The 15,629-nt window shown below is 39.6% G+C and overlaps 2 protein-coding genes across 10 annotated transcripts in view; one reads left to right on the top strand and one right to left on the bottom strand.

Annotated features, from left to right (window-relative positions):
• The window catches only part of PTPRZ1 (protein tyrosine phosphatase receptor type Z1), a 139,890-nt gene extending 132,402 nt beyond the window's left edge, over nucleotides 1-7,488 (top strand). For all 6 annotated transcript variants that reach the window (XM_040549866.1, XM_040549877.1, XM_040549853.1 and 3 more), the window contains 7 exons: nucleotides 278-371; nucleotides 563-636; nucleotides 1,633-1,761; nucleotides 3,449-3,595; nucleotides 3,882-4,024; nucleotides 4,670-4,805; nucleotides 6,429-7,488. In XM_040549866.1, the coding sequence (XP_040405800.1) occupies nucleotides 278-371; nucleotides 563-636; nucleotides 1,633-1,761; nucleotides 3,449-3,595; nucleotides 3,882-4,024; nucleotides 4,670-4,805; nucleotides 6,429-6,569 (864 nt within the window). In that variant the 3' untranslated portion in view covers nucleotides 6,570-7,488. The remainder of the gene's footprint in view (nucleotides 1-277; nucleotides 372-562; nucleotides 637-1,632; nucleotides 1,762-3,448; nucleotides 3,596-3,881; nucleotides 4,025-4,669; nucleotides 4,806-6,428) is intronic.
• A 4,467-nt stretch (nucleotides 7,489-11,955) lies between these two features.
• AASS (aminoadipate-semialdehyde synthase) overlaps nucleotides 11,956-15,629 on the bottom strand; it is a 31,049-nt gene continuing 27,375 nt past the window's right edge. For all 4 annotated transcript variants that reach the window (XM_040549800.1, XM_040549821.1, XM_040549811.1 and 1 more), the window contains one exon: nucleotides 11,956-14,399. In XM_040549800.1, coding sequence (XP_040405734.1) covers nucleotides 14,281-14,399 — 119 coding nt within the window. In that variant the 3' untranslated portion in view covers nucleotides 11,956-14,280. The remainder of the gene's footprint in view (nucleotides 14,400-15,629) is intronic.

The raw sequence follows: 15,629 nt of genomic DNA, 5'->3' as shown, positions 1-15,629 counted from the left end.
CACCGGGGTGGCAACCAGCAGTGGGGTGCTGGATGCAGGAACAACTTAGAGGGGAATTTCCTTCAAAGATATGTTTAGGGCTCAAGAAACATTTGAACCATTGAAAATAGTGAAGAGATAAGTCTCTGATAACTTGCCAACTACTTTAGCCAGATAACTAGATGTCTTAAGAGATACAGCTAACCTGCCATATGTGCATCCCTCTGTTTAATGCAGCTAATGAAATAATGACTTCTGCACCGTGACCTGATTTTTTTTTTTAATTTCATTTTTTCAGTTGCTGAGCCAATCTAACACACAGCAGTGTGATTATTCAACTGCACTCAAGCAGTGTAACAGAGAAAAGAACCGAACTTCATCCATCATTCCTGGTAAGCTTGTTCAAATTGGCTTCTCTGGGTGGCAAAATGTACTACACGTAGGAAAACAAAATTGACATCTGGATAATGCTTTATCCTGGCTGATGGGTTTTAGTGTTGTTATCATACTGTTAGATATATGGGATAATTACAGTAATATATGAGTCAATGCAAGATGTCCATGGCTTTTTTTTTTCTTACAGTGGAAAGATCTAGAGTGGGTATTTCGTCGCTGTCTGGTGAAGGGACAGACTACATAAATGCTTCCTATATTATGGTAAGTCAGCTAACTGCACTGCTGAAAAATAGTGTCCCATTGTATAGCTGTTTGTGAAGCTGCCAGGTGTCCACATTTTAGTGGCGCAATCCTGATTTTGAAAGCTCCTTTCTTCCATTATCGAGTCTTTCCCTGAAAAAGTTACCTCCCCCAGAGTGTACTATTACCATTATTACTATTTCAAATTCAGTTAAATGCATTGCATTTTGACTATCAGTAGGACCAGAAATCCCGTCATAGTTTTAAAAAATAGTAAATCTGAATATGGAAGAATCTTTTGAGGTTAACTAGAGGTGTTAACTAACAAGTTAGCTTTTAATGGCTGTACTGTTTTGCTTTCCTGCCTGCTCATCTTACCTGCGTGTTATGCCAGCTTTTGCAGTTGGCATAGCCCAACGCAGCGTAACTCAACAGCTTTTCATTACCATTTTGTTCCCTGGATTTCCTTTAACCCTTTTCCCCTTCATTAACTGAGAGGGAGGACTAAATGCTTCCTGGACATTCAGTAGAGATGGGAAAGCTTCCTGCAGTGTTGTTTATGCATTAGTGCAACATAGCTAGCTTTTGTGGTAAGCAGTTAGTCTGAGACATCTATGCAGTTTAATACACTGCTTTGGATTTTTGCAGATCTTCCAAACATTCTTTTATTTTTTTCAGGTTTCCAACAACTTTAAAGTCTGGCTAATGTAGAACATGTGTGTCTGAGCTAATGTATTTTCATTCTGAGATGGTTGATCAAGTATCTACTGATTTCTTTTGTATTTTCTTATTCAAATTTTTCAAAGTTTTACAAATTATTTCAGTGTAATTGATTTTATACTTTTCACCTGGAAAATACTGTGATGAAAGTTTTTTATTCTTCTAATATTAGCAGGAAGCCAAAAAGGCACAAACTCTGGAATTAATTTTTCAGGTTTCTGTTTCTGTCCAGAAGAATACTCCTGTAAATGTTAAGAGTTGGGTATCAATTCCTAATCTGATGGCTTTATTTTGCAGGGTTATTATCAAAGTAATGAGTTCATTATTACCCAGCATCCCTTACTACACACTATCAAGGATTTTTGGAGAATGATATGGGATCACAATGCCCAGCTAATAGTCATGCTTCCTGATAGCCAGAATATGGTAAGATTAATGGCTGATTGTTGTGGTTTTATGTATGAATTTTAGTAGTATTACCATTCTGAAATATGCAGGATTTTGCCAAAAATCAAGAAAAAGGTAATAATGTTATACTGAGTGTAAAACTCCTCCAAAATCATCTAGCTGTAATCTGAAGATCCTTATCCTGGCAAATTACAGTTGAGATGAGAAGGCATTTTATCATTTCTGCATAGTTTATAAAAGAGACAAACAGCAGAAGCCACCTTTATGCAAGTTTAGCTTTGCTCCAGGACTTTCCTGGTTTGTATAAGAAGCAGTGTGGCCAGCAGGGCTAGGGAAGTGATTGTCCCCTTGTACTCGGCTCTGGTGAGGCCGCACCTCGAGTACTGTGTTCAGTTTTGGGCCCCTCGCTACAAGAGGGACATGGAGGTGCTCGAGAGAGTCCAGAGAAGGGCAACGAAGCTGGTGAGGGGTCTGGAGAACAAGTCTTATGAGGAGCGGCTGAGGGAGCTGGGATTGTTCAGCCTGGAGAAGAGGAGGCTCAGGGGTGACCTTATCGCTCTCTATAGGTACCTTAAAGGAGGCTGTAGCGAGGTGGGGATTGGTCTATTCTCCCACGTGCCTGGTGACAGGATGAGGGGGAATGGGCTAAAGTTGCGCCAGGGGAGGTTTAGGTTGGATATTAGGAAGAACTTCTTTACCGAAAGGGTTGTTAGGCATTGGAATGGGCTGCCCAGGGAAGTGGTTGAGTCACCATCCCTGGAGGTCTTTAAAAGACATTTAGATGTTGAGCTTATTGATATGGTTTAGTGGAGGACTTGTTAGTGTTAGGTCAGAGGTTGGACTAGGTGATCTTGGAGGTCTCTTCCAATCTAGACGATTCTGTGATTCTGTGATTTTAATTGAGGTATAATATGGCTTCCTAAGCCATTATTGGGTATGGGAGAAATAGGGGATTGTTTCTCTAGTTCACCTAGTTGACTCTAAACAGTGAAAGAAGTTCAGGTGTTCATCTTTTAATTTGTTATTAAATTACACATAATATGGTTTTCTGTTACTAGAAATGTGTTTTAGGAATATCTGAGAGCTTTTAGCTTGGTACTTTGAGAAATATTGACGCATGAAAGGCCATCATGTTTGGTTATGAGTTTGGATGATAGCCATGCATATTCTTTGGAGAGTCTTGCATGACTGGAAAACCATGGCGGACCAAAGCAATGTATGTTTTTTTTTTTTTTTCCTCATCAAATGTTTTATGAATGTTACACTTCCAACAAAACAGGTGGATTTTTAAGTTAGCCTTTGTAACAACGGAGGCTGTTTTGCACCAGGAGGTGCTGGTTCATTATGATCCCTGTAGGAAAGGCTCTCAGACTCTGTAAAATATCATTTAAAATGGTCTTTATTAGAGGTAATGCTATACAGGAGAGGATAGCACACATCCAATCTGTCTGTGTGGCACAGAGCAGCACAGCACACGTTGGCTATTCTGTGGCTGGCTAACTCCAAGGTGTACAATGTTCTGGTCAGGGTCACTACAAAGGTGTTTGAAAACCATCACATTTTTCATCCCATTCAGATTTTGAGTAGCCAATTTAAATCTAGATGTCTGCATTGATAGCATACACGGCACATTATTATGTTGAATTAATTTTTATTTTAAGAGCTGAACAGTACTCATTTTTACGGCTTTTGTTTTTTCCTGGAGGCTGAAGATGAATTTGTCTATTGGCCAAACAAAGATGAGCCTATAAACTGCGAGAGTTTCAAAGTCACTATGATTGCTGAAGAACACAAGTGTCTGTCTAATGAGGAAAAGCTCATAATCCAAGACTTTATTTTAGAAGCTACACAGGTAACACTGTCATAAACTCTCAGGATTTGGTTTGTTAAAGGTAATGCCTATGCTTTTGTTACATTTTCTATGGTAAATGAGTGGTAAAATCCCACGCCCTTGAAACACCCAGGGAGGGAGTAATCTCTGTAGGCAATCTGGGGACACTGGGAATAAGACAGTCCAACTTCCATAGTGGTGGGGTTCTGTATCTGGAGATTGGAGCCAGACTGCAGCAGAGGCAAGGATAAGAATCCAATCAGTCAATCTTTCACCAAATTGATTTATGCTTTTTTCACTCTTTTAGGATGACTATGTACTTGAAGTGAGGCATTTTCAGTGTCCAAAATGGCCAAATCCTGACAGTCCTATTAGCAAAACTTTTGAACTGATCGGCATCATCAAAGAGGAAGCTTCCAACCGTGATGGACCCATGATTGTACATGATGAGTAAGCATTGCAGCCTTCAGTTGTTTTGATGCTTTTGTGTAGAGCCATTTGTTATCTCATTTACAGTGAAAGGCACTGAAACAAGCCACAAAGTCTGCACCTAACAACAGTGTTGCTGCTTCTGTTTCAGTTGCATCAACAAAAGAAACATTCTGTATTTATCCCACTCTGAATGTTCTCATTTCAGTTCTATCATTTTGATAGTCCAGATAATTGCTGAGTTGGGCACTGGAGAGGAAATTGATCAGGGCTTCACTACATGTTATTGAGGAAAGTAAGACTATTGAGATGAGGCATCTTATCCTCCGCCAGCTTGTTTAACACTGGCCATAAATGCTGAAATGATGTAAAAGGGCCCTGAGGCCTTTGCGATTTGGTTAGTAGTGGACTGTAGGAAAACATGTCTGAGACTGGCTCTTAAAGACTTTCCAGAATTTGTAGCCAAAGGCTGTGAAGGTTGTGTTAAGGCACTGCTGTGCAGTCCTGTTTCAGAAAGATGCAGACATCACATCACAGAAATTCATATTATCATTTTATCCTGGCTTCTGTATTTTCACCTGTTGTGGAAACTTGACCCAGTTTCTAGAGACTTTTCTTTGTGTTGTGTTTTTTGTTTTGTTTTGTTTTGTTTTTCGCTTAACAAAGGCATGGAGGGGTGACAGCAGGCACTTTCTGTGCACTAACAACACTCATGCACCAACTGGAAAATGAGAACTCAGTGGATGTTTACCAGGTAGCAAAGATGATAAATTTGATGAGGCCTGGAGTCTTTACAGACATCGTAAGTAATAAGCAAAATGTGTACAGTTTTTTTTCTAATATGTGTGGTATTATTAGCATGCTTAGGTTTTAGGGCAACATTATTGCACCATCAGTGTGTTAGTTTCTGCATGAGTTAATCAAATCTGTCCTCTAGAGATGCTGTAGCGGACCTGGTGCTTATTCCAAAATAAGGAATTTCCCATCAAACTGTTACATGGTTATCAAGTGAGCTTATTCCAAATGTGCAGAGGTGCCATGATACTAATGAAATCTGCACTGTGTCATGTAAATAATGGTTTTAATACAACAAGGAATACATTTCTACTCCAACTAGGCCCTGAAGTAGTTGCCCTGTTTTCCCATTCAAGGATGGTCTCTCATCTGTCATGATCTGTTGAAGGGTCACTTGACACCATTGTCACTGGGCTTACAGGAAGAAAGGACTTGAAAACTGTAACAAACCAGAATTACCTACTAAGACAGTGTCAGACAGATGAAAAATCATTACAGAAATAAAAAGCTATGAACCCTGCCCTTGTTCATACCACTACAAATCTGAACACTGTGGAGTTACACTGGACACTGTAAGGAGAACACTTTAGAGTGCAGTGTTAGGGCTACAACATTTCTGGCAGCATAAACAGGACATGACACAGGACTGACAGATGGTTGTAAGGTGCAGCTGCCTCTTCCCTTGTCCAGATAGCACAGACTGAGGTGCCTGGCAGACGGCACAGTGAACATGGGGACCCTTCTCACCTCAGCGGCACCATCAAGTCCTTCACTAGCCTTGCCCTATAAGCCTCCCACAAAGACCTGGGCTCTTTATCTCAGAATTCAAATTTCCCATGCTCCTGCCATTATTTCCTACTCGCTGCTCTGTCTACCTCAGATGTCTTAGTCCACCCTAACACTCCCAACCTATTTAGTCTGTGCTACTCCTCTCTTTCCATCACAGGAGTTCTTTATACTCATATATCCTTCCTAGAGCCCAACATATCCCTGTGCCCTTTCAGAGCATCCACGGTTACCTGGTGCATGCTGTCCCAAGATGCTGCCCTACACAGAGCCCCCAGTGGTTTCCTCAGCAAATCTTCCCACAAATTTCAAATTTCAATCTCTCCTCCTACACTTCACAAGGTCTTCAAAAACAGAAACAGGAACGACAAGTACTATAAATAAATAAACAAACAAACAAACAAACAAATCTGCCTGGATAGAATTCAGAAGGAGAAAAAAATGTTTAAGGGGAAAAAAAAAAAAAAAAGGAAAGCTAACAGCCGAATAGTAGCCCTAATCCTGACTCCATTCAGTCAGTGGGAACTTTACAATTGACTTTAACAAAGATCATATTTAGCACATAATATCTCTTTTAAAATACGTAGCTTTTTTTTTTTTTTTTTTCCCCCCTGTAAAGAGCACCTGTACTGTGCTCTTTAATGTTGTGGTCTACATTTTGTGCAGGGGGAGCCATTTGTCTGAAAATTAATAAAGCTGCTAAGTAACACAATAAATTGTGGAGCACAGTACATTAACAGACTGACACATCAGGTGTTAATTACTTCTGAGTGACAGCATTACAAGGTATTCTAGTGCTATTATTTATGACAAAGCACTGAACTTTTTCTCTTTTCTCCTTCAGGAACAGTACCAGTTCCTGTACAAAGCTATTCTAAGCCTTGTCAGCACGAGGCAAGAAGAAAACCCCTCAGCATCTATGGACAGTAATGGCTCAGCTTTACCTGATGGAAACGCAGCTGAAAGTTTAGAATCCTTAGTTTAATTAACAAAGCAAATTAAACACACACACACACTTGCACCACATCGGTCACACCTGGAGTTTACCATTATTATTTTCAGTTTTATATATATTTTTTTTTGGGGGGGGGGGTGGGGTGGGGGGGTAATCTGTCCAACTACTGTATGTGTAATCAGCTCCCAACCTTCGTTCCAACAAAGTCATTCCTGTGACACATGACTTTACTGTGGAACTTTTATCATTAACAATGTGTGCCTTTTCTTGAAAGATTTCTTGTAATACGTTGTTATGTCTGGACTAACTTGATTGACTTTTACAGTGTTTCTAAGAATTGAATTGTGGTATGTTTTTTCAGTATTAGTTTTTGATTTATCTGGCTTTACTTTTAACTTAAAAATATCATATTTATAGATGTTAGGGGATTCTCAATTACAAACAAACATGTTATGGTTTTAGTATTTGATTTATTTGCCGTATTTATAACAATTTACATTTGCTAGAAATATAACTTTTAATATAGTAGAATGTAAATAAAATACTGTTCTCCATAACATTCAACATTTTAAGATTTCAATTAGACATTTAGAATAGTAATCTGACACTTATTGTAAATACTGCTACTTCTATAGTGACTCCATGGACCAAATTTATATTTATAATTGTAGATTTTTATATTTTACTACAGAGTCAGTTTTCTAGTTCTGTGTAATTGCCTTGTTAAAATGATGTAGTCCAGTATGTTCTTATTTTAACAAAGTCTTCTGATATATAATTGTGCATCTTAAGGAATTAACCTCATATAGCTGCATGTGATTTTAACTTTTTGTGGGGAATAGAAATCATTTGTTTTGAAATGAAAAGTTTTTATGAGAATAACACCTGTACTTGGCATTGTTAAATTGTTTTTACCTATGGCATTGCAAAAATAAATATAAATATTCCAGTCTGTGCCTAGCAGTCTTCCACACACAGTAAACAGTCTGCATTGTCACATGGGAGAGATTTTGCTTACAAGAATGACTCAAGACTGACCTGGAGACAGCTGCTGCTGTTTCTGCAGAATCTGCGCGCTCAGAAGCCAGTTTTGGAACACTTTTATGGTTTCCAAGTCAACTCTTCTAGCCTCTCCTTGCAGGTCTCTCAGCCTGGTCACCCACAGGTTAATGGGTGGTTCCAGGCTTCGTAATCACCTTCATTGCCCCTTCACAAGATTTCTCCTTGCTGGCTTTGGTTCAGATCATTCATTCAGGTCCTGAGCTCTTTGCTGCCTCCTTTTGCAAAGCAAAAGCCAAACTCCAGCAAGCAATGGAATGAGTTACCTCTGCAAGAACAAAAGCAAAATGTTTCAATTTGGCCACTCATTTGTTTTCTACAACCTTCTGAACCAGCAGGAGAAGATGCTGATTATACAAAAGGTCGTGGCATTTTGGAGGGTAGAAGACCCTGGAGCAGAATAGATCTTTTTTTTTTTTTTTTAAAAAAAAAAAAAAAAGTTCTCTCATATAACTCCCCATTAACCACCTGTGAAATCCAGCCTGAATTAATGGCACTATTCATAACGTTAGTCTCTCACTAGCAGTGTTCAGCAGTTCCCCCTGTAACGCCCAGCAGTCCCTCAGGATCTGTGCAGGTAGCTCAACCCCAGGCCACAGGTGCCAGCCTTGTGCCTGCAGATATCCATACCCACCTTTTTCATTCAAAACCATAACAAACTGATTGAATGATTCAGAAATGAGGGGACATGTTTTGCTGAGCCAAGACATTTGCATTCAGGTTTTACATGTCTTTTTTTTTTTTTCCTGTGGTCCTTGTCATACTTCCATAGTTGCTAATGCTGAAATCCAGAAAGAATGGGACGGAGATTTGGTTTCTATGTGCAAGCTAATTTACAATGTATCCCTAGACAAGTTAAACATCTTTGAAAAATTGAATCTATTTTTTTTATTATTAATATATTTGTGTTGTTTTGCAGATGGTAAGAGTTACAAATATACAGAATCTGCTCCTTCTCCCAAAACATATACATTTCTATAGCATTGTGGCATTACACATACACTTTCTTCACAGCATTCAGGCACAAAGTGTGTGTGTATATATATATATATATATATATATATGTAGTAGACATACATATAAAGGTGTGTAACGGTTGCACTTAAAGAAAGGCAATATACTCTTTTTCCAAGTGGCCTGAGGGTTGCTTACTACGTCCTCTAAAGTACTCAGGTTGACTGAAACCCTGAACGTGCACATCCAGGTTAATGAGGACAGCTATATTATGTAATTCCCCCCTCTCATCCCAGAAACATAGTATGCACTCAGACACAATTTTTCCTCTCTTAATCTCCAGGGGTACATGTATGAAAGAGGTTAATTGTGATCTTATGGTCATTTCCAAACCTTATTCCATAATCTTCTTACCTTATACTTCTGCTTTTCACCATATTAGCACACAACGTAAGAAACTGTAATGCTCGTCTGCTACTCCTCCAGCCTTTTCTTAAGGAAATCTGGCTTGCAGCCTTATATAACTTTGTGCTTTTTCTTTTGGTATCTTCTATTAATGTATTTGCAATTGCATATAGTTGTAAATACAAAGTAGTTTTTAGGCCAATAAATTCTACTAGTTTTCAAGCCTATAAGGACCAAAAGGAAAAAAGGAATCCTCCTTTCTAAAATCCCATCTTGATATAACTGTTCCTTTCAACCTAAACTGTTTTGCAGACATTTTAAAATGATAATCCAAGGAATCAGCTGTTGTTCAAGGTTTCTTCCAGAGACGTTTGTAATCACATTCATCATCTTAGCATGCTGACAAGTTATTTAAAACATAAGTGCTTAGGATAATCTCTTTACTCATACATATTGGTTCTGATCTATAAAAAAAAAATAAGAATCATAAAAAAAAGTCTTCTATAATCTTCAACTGTGATGGATTACAGATTTTAATAAATGCGTGTCAGTTCCTATCTCAGACAAAGGCCATATTCTAATTATTTTTTTCTTGTAATCCAAGCTACAGACTCAGAAGACGTATAGCCTGCCTTTACAAACTGGGTCAAGTGTGGAAAAGATGTTATGTATCTCCTGCAAGAAGTAGGATATTAATAAACATGTCCATTTAAGATCTTTTAAACAAAGTTACAACCATCATGTATGCTTAGGAAACTGTAAGTAAAGAGTTAAAAACAAACAAACAAACAAACAAAAACACTAGTTTGCTATCATCACCAACTTTTCCTGATCATAGTATTGTGATTTAACACCTACAGAAAAGCTTTATAAAAGTCGACAAGTGATTAGTAGAACTCATGGCTACCAGTAGAATAGCACATTAGTTAAAGACCTTGGTAAAGACTTTGAAAACCAGTTGACTAAGCTAGCTACCAGTTTTATAACAATGCTTTGTCTGTTCATTGTGACACCCTAGGATAATGCATAAAATATCAGATGGGTTGAAATTTTCTTTGGTAAATGCTTACACCAAGATGAGTTTAACAAGTTTAAACTCATTTATCTTTCTAATGCTTCTGAAGCATAAGCGAAGTAGGGCTGGGAAGGAGTTTTGTTGCCATGTTGAGGTTAAAACAGAAACAGAGACCCAGATAGTACAGGATGTCTGAGATGTCCCAGTTCCCTGGTGCTGGTGCCAGAACTTGAGGTTTGATGCTGTGTACTTGTGTCAACACAGGATGCTCAGCCTGGGTGACCTTCCAAACAGAGTGCCCCATCCTGCCCTAGAGATCCATCAAGGCAAAAGCCAGTGAGTTGCAGGTGCCACCACCAATGGCCATGGTCCATGCTGGATCCTCAGGCCATGGGAAAACTTTGCTAGAGCTGTCCCAACAGCCATCCAGTTGCAAGCTGGCATTTTGGAGAGCACAGAGTGCTTCAGCCTGGGCACTTAATGCTTTTGCTGCACAGCGGCTAACTGAGTTTCCTTTTCTCTAGTGTACGAGACAATAGCTCATTGGTGACGTGCCAGGAATTACCACATGAATTTTATATGCTGTAGTGGGGAAGAGGATGAAGTATCTAGAATGTTTTCTAGCAGTGCTGCTCCAAATGTGGGTGCAATCCAGCCCAGCACATTTCCCTCCCACCAGCCTTGGTCTGAGCACCTCCACTTCCACTTCTACTTGGCTGCTGCCACCCAAACACTCAGCCCACTAGAGACTTGGGTAGGACATAACCAGTTTCTTTGGGTTTCTAAAACAAAGGAAAGGGAAGGCCAACTGATGTCCAGACTAGAGAAGCGTACTTCGCATTAAGAATGAGAGATGGAAGAACAAATGGAAAAATGGAGCAGATGGCACAAGGAAAAGCTTACAGGCTTAGTTTGTCTGCTTCCCTGGAGCAAGGCTAAGGTCTGACCATCCATTCCTGTTTCGTAGGTTTATGCTTTGGTGTGTATTAAACACTTTCAAATGCACAAGGAAGAGAGTGCCTTCTCTCAGGACATTTTGCCACGTTATTTTCGAGACCAAAAAAAAAAAAAAAAAGGCCTTTCTGCCTTACTGAGTTCATTCCTCTGTATCAGGGAAGTCAGATCCTGTGACCCTGTAACTGGTCACATGGCATTTGAGATGGTCTGATTTGCTTTCATAAATTCTTCTGGACACTCAAAGCTGAATTTTTTTTCTCCCCTTCCTATTATTATTTCTCCAGCCTTGTCACAACCAATTTACCCCAGATTTTTTCCCCCCTTCAACAGCTGTTCCACTATAGGTTTATGTCATTTGTCTGGCAGGCATATGTTTGTGCCCCAGTGATCTATAGGAATATCTGAGGCTGAGAGTCAAACACCAAGGCAAAGAGAGAGGCTGTGCGTAACCTGCCTTGTGCACCTGTCTCAGAAAGTGGGATCTTATCTGTTATACAGAGCTGGCACTAAAACAAATTCCAAAATGAAAAACAGAGAGGCACAGTGACAAACAATCTGATCTTTGCAGCCTGATGTGAACAAAGAGCTTAAGAGCCCAGGCAGTGATAACAGAAACCAAACCACATATTCAGCTGCTTATTTGGAAAGCAATGCCCTCAAGCTGAGATGGGTAGCGAGAGACCAAGCTTTCACTGCTTTCTGGGGCACACAAAGACATTATACATCTATTGTTCTGTAGCTTTCCACTAAAGTGCTTAGGCACAAGGACAGCTACAAGACGTGCTAAAACCATTTGTGTATCTTAAGACTATAGCTGAAGGTGTCATGATACAGTAATAGCTGTAGTGTTAAATCTGGATACTTAAACAATCCTTGAAGAGTCTTTTCTTGTGAATCTGGCAAGAAGTATGAAAAGGTATTTGATGTTCATAGGGAAGTACATGTGTTGACACACCATCTATGTAATAAATAAATCCCATTCATTTACATCTCATCACACGGTAAAGATGACACGACAATGACACATAGGTTTCTGGATTTATTTTTCAGGCAATCTTGTGTATAAGATACAATTATCTTTCCAACAGTATGCAAAGAGGACTAAGAAGACTAATCTTCATACAAAAGCTGAACAATACATTTAAGCCTAACTCAGAAAACAAAAAGCATTGCACTGGGAAACAACATTCTGATACAAAATTTTTCTAACATAGTAACAGTGCTTCTTGAAGAAGACACATTGTAGTGCTCATTCCTTTTATGTTCCAAAGTCATTACAGACATTAAAAAATAAATCCAATTTCCTTTGCATATTGCATTTTTGGGCCAAAAAATAGAACAACCAAGGTATATATACAGAGTCGTAACTCCATGGTTGTGTATTTGTGGGGTAAAAGAGAAAAAGAGAATTCTCAAGTGAAATCCTGGTCTCACCCAGCATTGGAATGGAAGAGACCAGCAGATATGAATTTAATTTTAAACCTTAGATTTAGGCCTCTAATCTACCTGGGGGACAGAGGCGGCAACAGTGATCAGAACATTAAGTCCAGCAACTTAGTGAAGCCAGGATTTTATCCAATACTCAGAAAATGCACGGCAATGTAACAGACTCCAAATTCAACAGCACAAAGGCGTTCACTGATTCAATGTAAAAAGCCCTCCTCTTTAACAACATTATTATAATAATGTCCTTCATTATTCCTTCTCTCTTTGGCTCCTTTCACCCTCCTCTTTGTTGCTGGTGCTATTTCACCACATATGCAAAAAAATTCCAAATCTCGCGTAGCAAGTCTTGGAGATTAAAACTGCAGCTATACTTATGGTTGTTTTTCCTACCAGACAGAGCAACACTGGGAACTCTAGCCCCTCAGGACCGTGGTAATAGAACTATGCCGCTCAGGAGATAAAAGACTGTGCGTTTATCAGCAAAGTGCATTTGTGAGCAAAGTTGAAGGTGACAGCTTCCAGAATCACTATTCAGCTTTAGAGAAGGGGAGTTCCAGACAGCTGCACAGGTACTAGTGCAGCTGGCATCTGCACGCAGCTTTGCACAGACCTAACTGGTAAAAGTTCAACCCATACTTGCACTGCAAGGTGGTGTAGAAATCCCTGAGCTAAAGTACACAAACAGCCCTGAACTGGAAGGAAGCAGCTGCTGTTTAGTGAGAGAGAAGCTGAACTCAGACTGAAGTTCAGTTCCGGCCTGGTGCAGCTATACCGCTGCTAGAGCTGAGCTGGCATGGCGTGCAGCACAGCACTTAGCCTCAAATAAGCCGGTGCACTGGCAAACCTTCATCAGTCTGAAGTGGCAATGAATTGAGTAGTACGGGTAGACTCCCAAAGCAACAATTCAAAAGCATGATAGCAAAAGGACAGAAGCTAACTCAAAAAAGTAATGATTTAAGCCTCTAAGCCTACTGCATTTCAAAGCTGCTTATATTAGACAGACTATTCCCTTTGTAACGGTACTTAACCTGGAGGAGGCACATGGGGTAAGTGGAAAGAGTAAACATGTCATTTAGAGCAGCTTGTGAACACATTAACTGTGGTGTATTTAAGAATACCCTTCCTAGCTGCCGAGCTAAATGCTAATGTGCTCTCCTAACAGCAAAAAGCAGCACGTAACAGCTATTTCAACATATCACAAACAGCTTCCACTCTGTAACAGGAAAGGGAATGGAGGGTAAATTGTTTTAAAATTAATCTGGTGGACGGAGGGAGTTAAGTTTACATTTGTAAGAGAGCGATTTCACAAATATTAAGATCTAGGTTCAAACAGCTGAATATCTTCAAGATTTAACAGGATTTTATTTGCTAGTAGTGCAGAACTTTTAAACTATTTCTTGCATATTTTTATTGTGAAAATGTTCAAATACTGTCAAAGGGAACAGGACAAGACTTACAATTCGAGTATAACTTCTATCTCTACTAAATTGTTTACAGCACATAAAAAAATAAACTCAAACTTAATAAAGGGAATTCATTAAGCAGACTTCTTCAAAAAAGCCACTTGTGGATTTTCCTTTCAGCTGAGTTTTGACTCAATAATAACCCTGTACATTTAGAAGATAAATTCTATTTAAAAAAAAAAAAGATTTTAGGAAAGATATGAGGAAGGATTTCATTGATGCTGAAACGTGCATGAAGGTGTAAGAGCTTTGAAAGGAAAAACTAACACATGCATCTGGGCATCTGCAGTTTCTACATCAAAGTCAGGCAACTGATTTTATGGAAGGCACCATTTGGGTCTGAAATACCAGATGCTGTCTCTAACTGGTCCAAATTTAGATTCTTCACGTTGTGGTGGGAAAACAAACAAAGCCAAAACCAGATTAAATCCATTGCTTCCAGTTACTGTCTGATAACACTATGAGTACTGTATACAATACCCTCTGCCCTAACACGTTCAAGTATTGGTCCATAAATGTTCTTCGTCAATGGTATAACCATGCCTTTGACATCTATTTCACCTGAAATAAAGGAGAAAAAAAAAACAGTGTTACGTGTTAAAGTTGTTGTGCATCTGTGCCCAGGTGCTGGCAGTGGGACTGCCAGGCTCCTCTGTGAGGAGAGGCCAGGGCTGTCCCATGCCGGACACAGCTGGCTCCAGCTGGCTCCAATGGGCCCAACATGGGGCACGGCTGGACCCAGCACCCAAAACGGGGCACCTCGGAGAAACATATTTGAGAAAGGTTCAAAATGCTGCATGGCAGTGGAAAGTGAGGAACAAAGTACGAGAAAAAACTCTGTGAGCACCAACATCAGAGAAGGAGGGGGAGGAGGAGGTGCTCCAGGTACCGCAGCAGAGCCTCCCAGTACATCCTGTGGACAGCCCACACTGGAGCAGTAGAAAAGTTTGAGGAGGTAGAAGCAACAGGGACAAACTGTTATGGACCAACTGCAACCCATTCCCCTGCACCACTCAGGGCCAGGGAAAGGAGTTGAGGAGTTAGGCACAGAGACGTGAAGTTCAGCCTGGAAAAAAGAGAGGAAGGGGGGAAGGTGTCGTTTTAATTTGTCTTTGTATCTCACTATCCAAATCTATTTTAACTGGAAATAAACTAATTTTCTCCAAATCCAGTATGTTTTACCTGTGATGGTAACTGGTAGGTGACCTTCCTGTGTTCATCTCTACCTACAAGCTTTTTCACTGCATTTTCTCAGCCAACCCTATTGAGAAGGGGGATTAACAGAGTGGCTGGGTGGGTGTCTGCCAGCCAGCTGAAGTCAACCCACAGGTTCAAATATCAAATTGCAATTACATAAATTTTACCTATATGTGCAATTTCAGTGACTGGTGTTATGGTGTTATGTTCTCTAACAGCATCAGTACTGAATCAAAAATAAAGAAAAAACATTTGAAACACAGTATCATACACAGATTGAACTTGATTCCTACAGCTGTGAAACTGGCTAGGCAAAAAGTTCAGATGAACTTCTGAAGTCCTGATGAACTTTTTTTTTTTTTTTAAAAAAAAAAAAGGTTTTGTTCATTTCAGCTAGCCAGGAGGGGAGCAAAGATCTAAAGATTAAAAACAAGCAACAGGGAAAAATGACACCATTTTATGTTTACATGGTGATGACTCGGCAGAGTGTGCCTGTTTATATACAAGCACCCACCATGATCAAGTAATATGCCCCAAACCTCAAATTTAGTCAATCTGGAAAGTAGCAGTGGAAGTTACTAGTTTGCTCAGCAC

Source organism: Cygnus olor, chromosome 1 (genome assembly GCF_009769625.2).
Source record: "Cygnus olor isolate bCygOlo1 chromosome 1, bCygOlo1.pri.v2, whole genome shotgun sequence".
Lineage (NCBI taxonomy): Eukaryota > Metazoa > Chordata > Aves > Anseriformes > Anatidae > Cygnus > Cygnus olor.
This window is presented reverse-complemented; position numbering and strand designations above follow the sequence as displayed.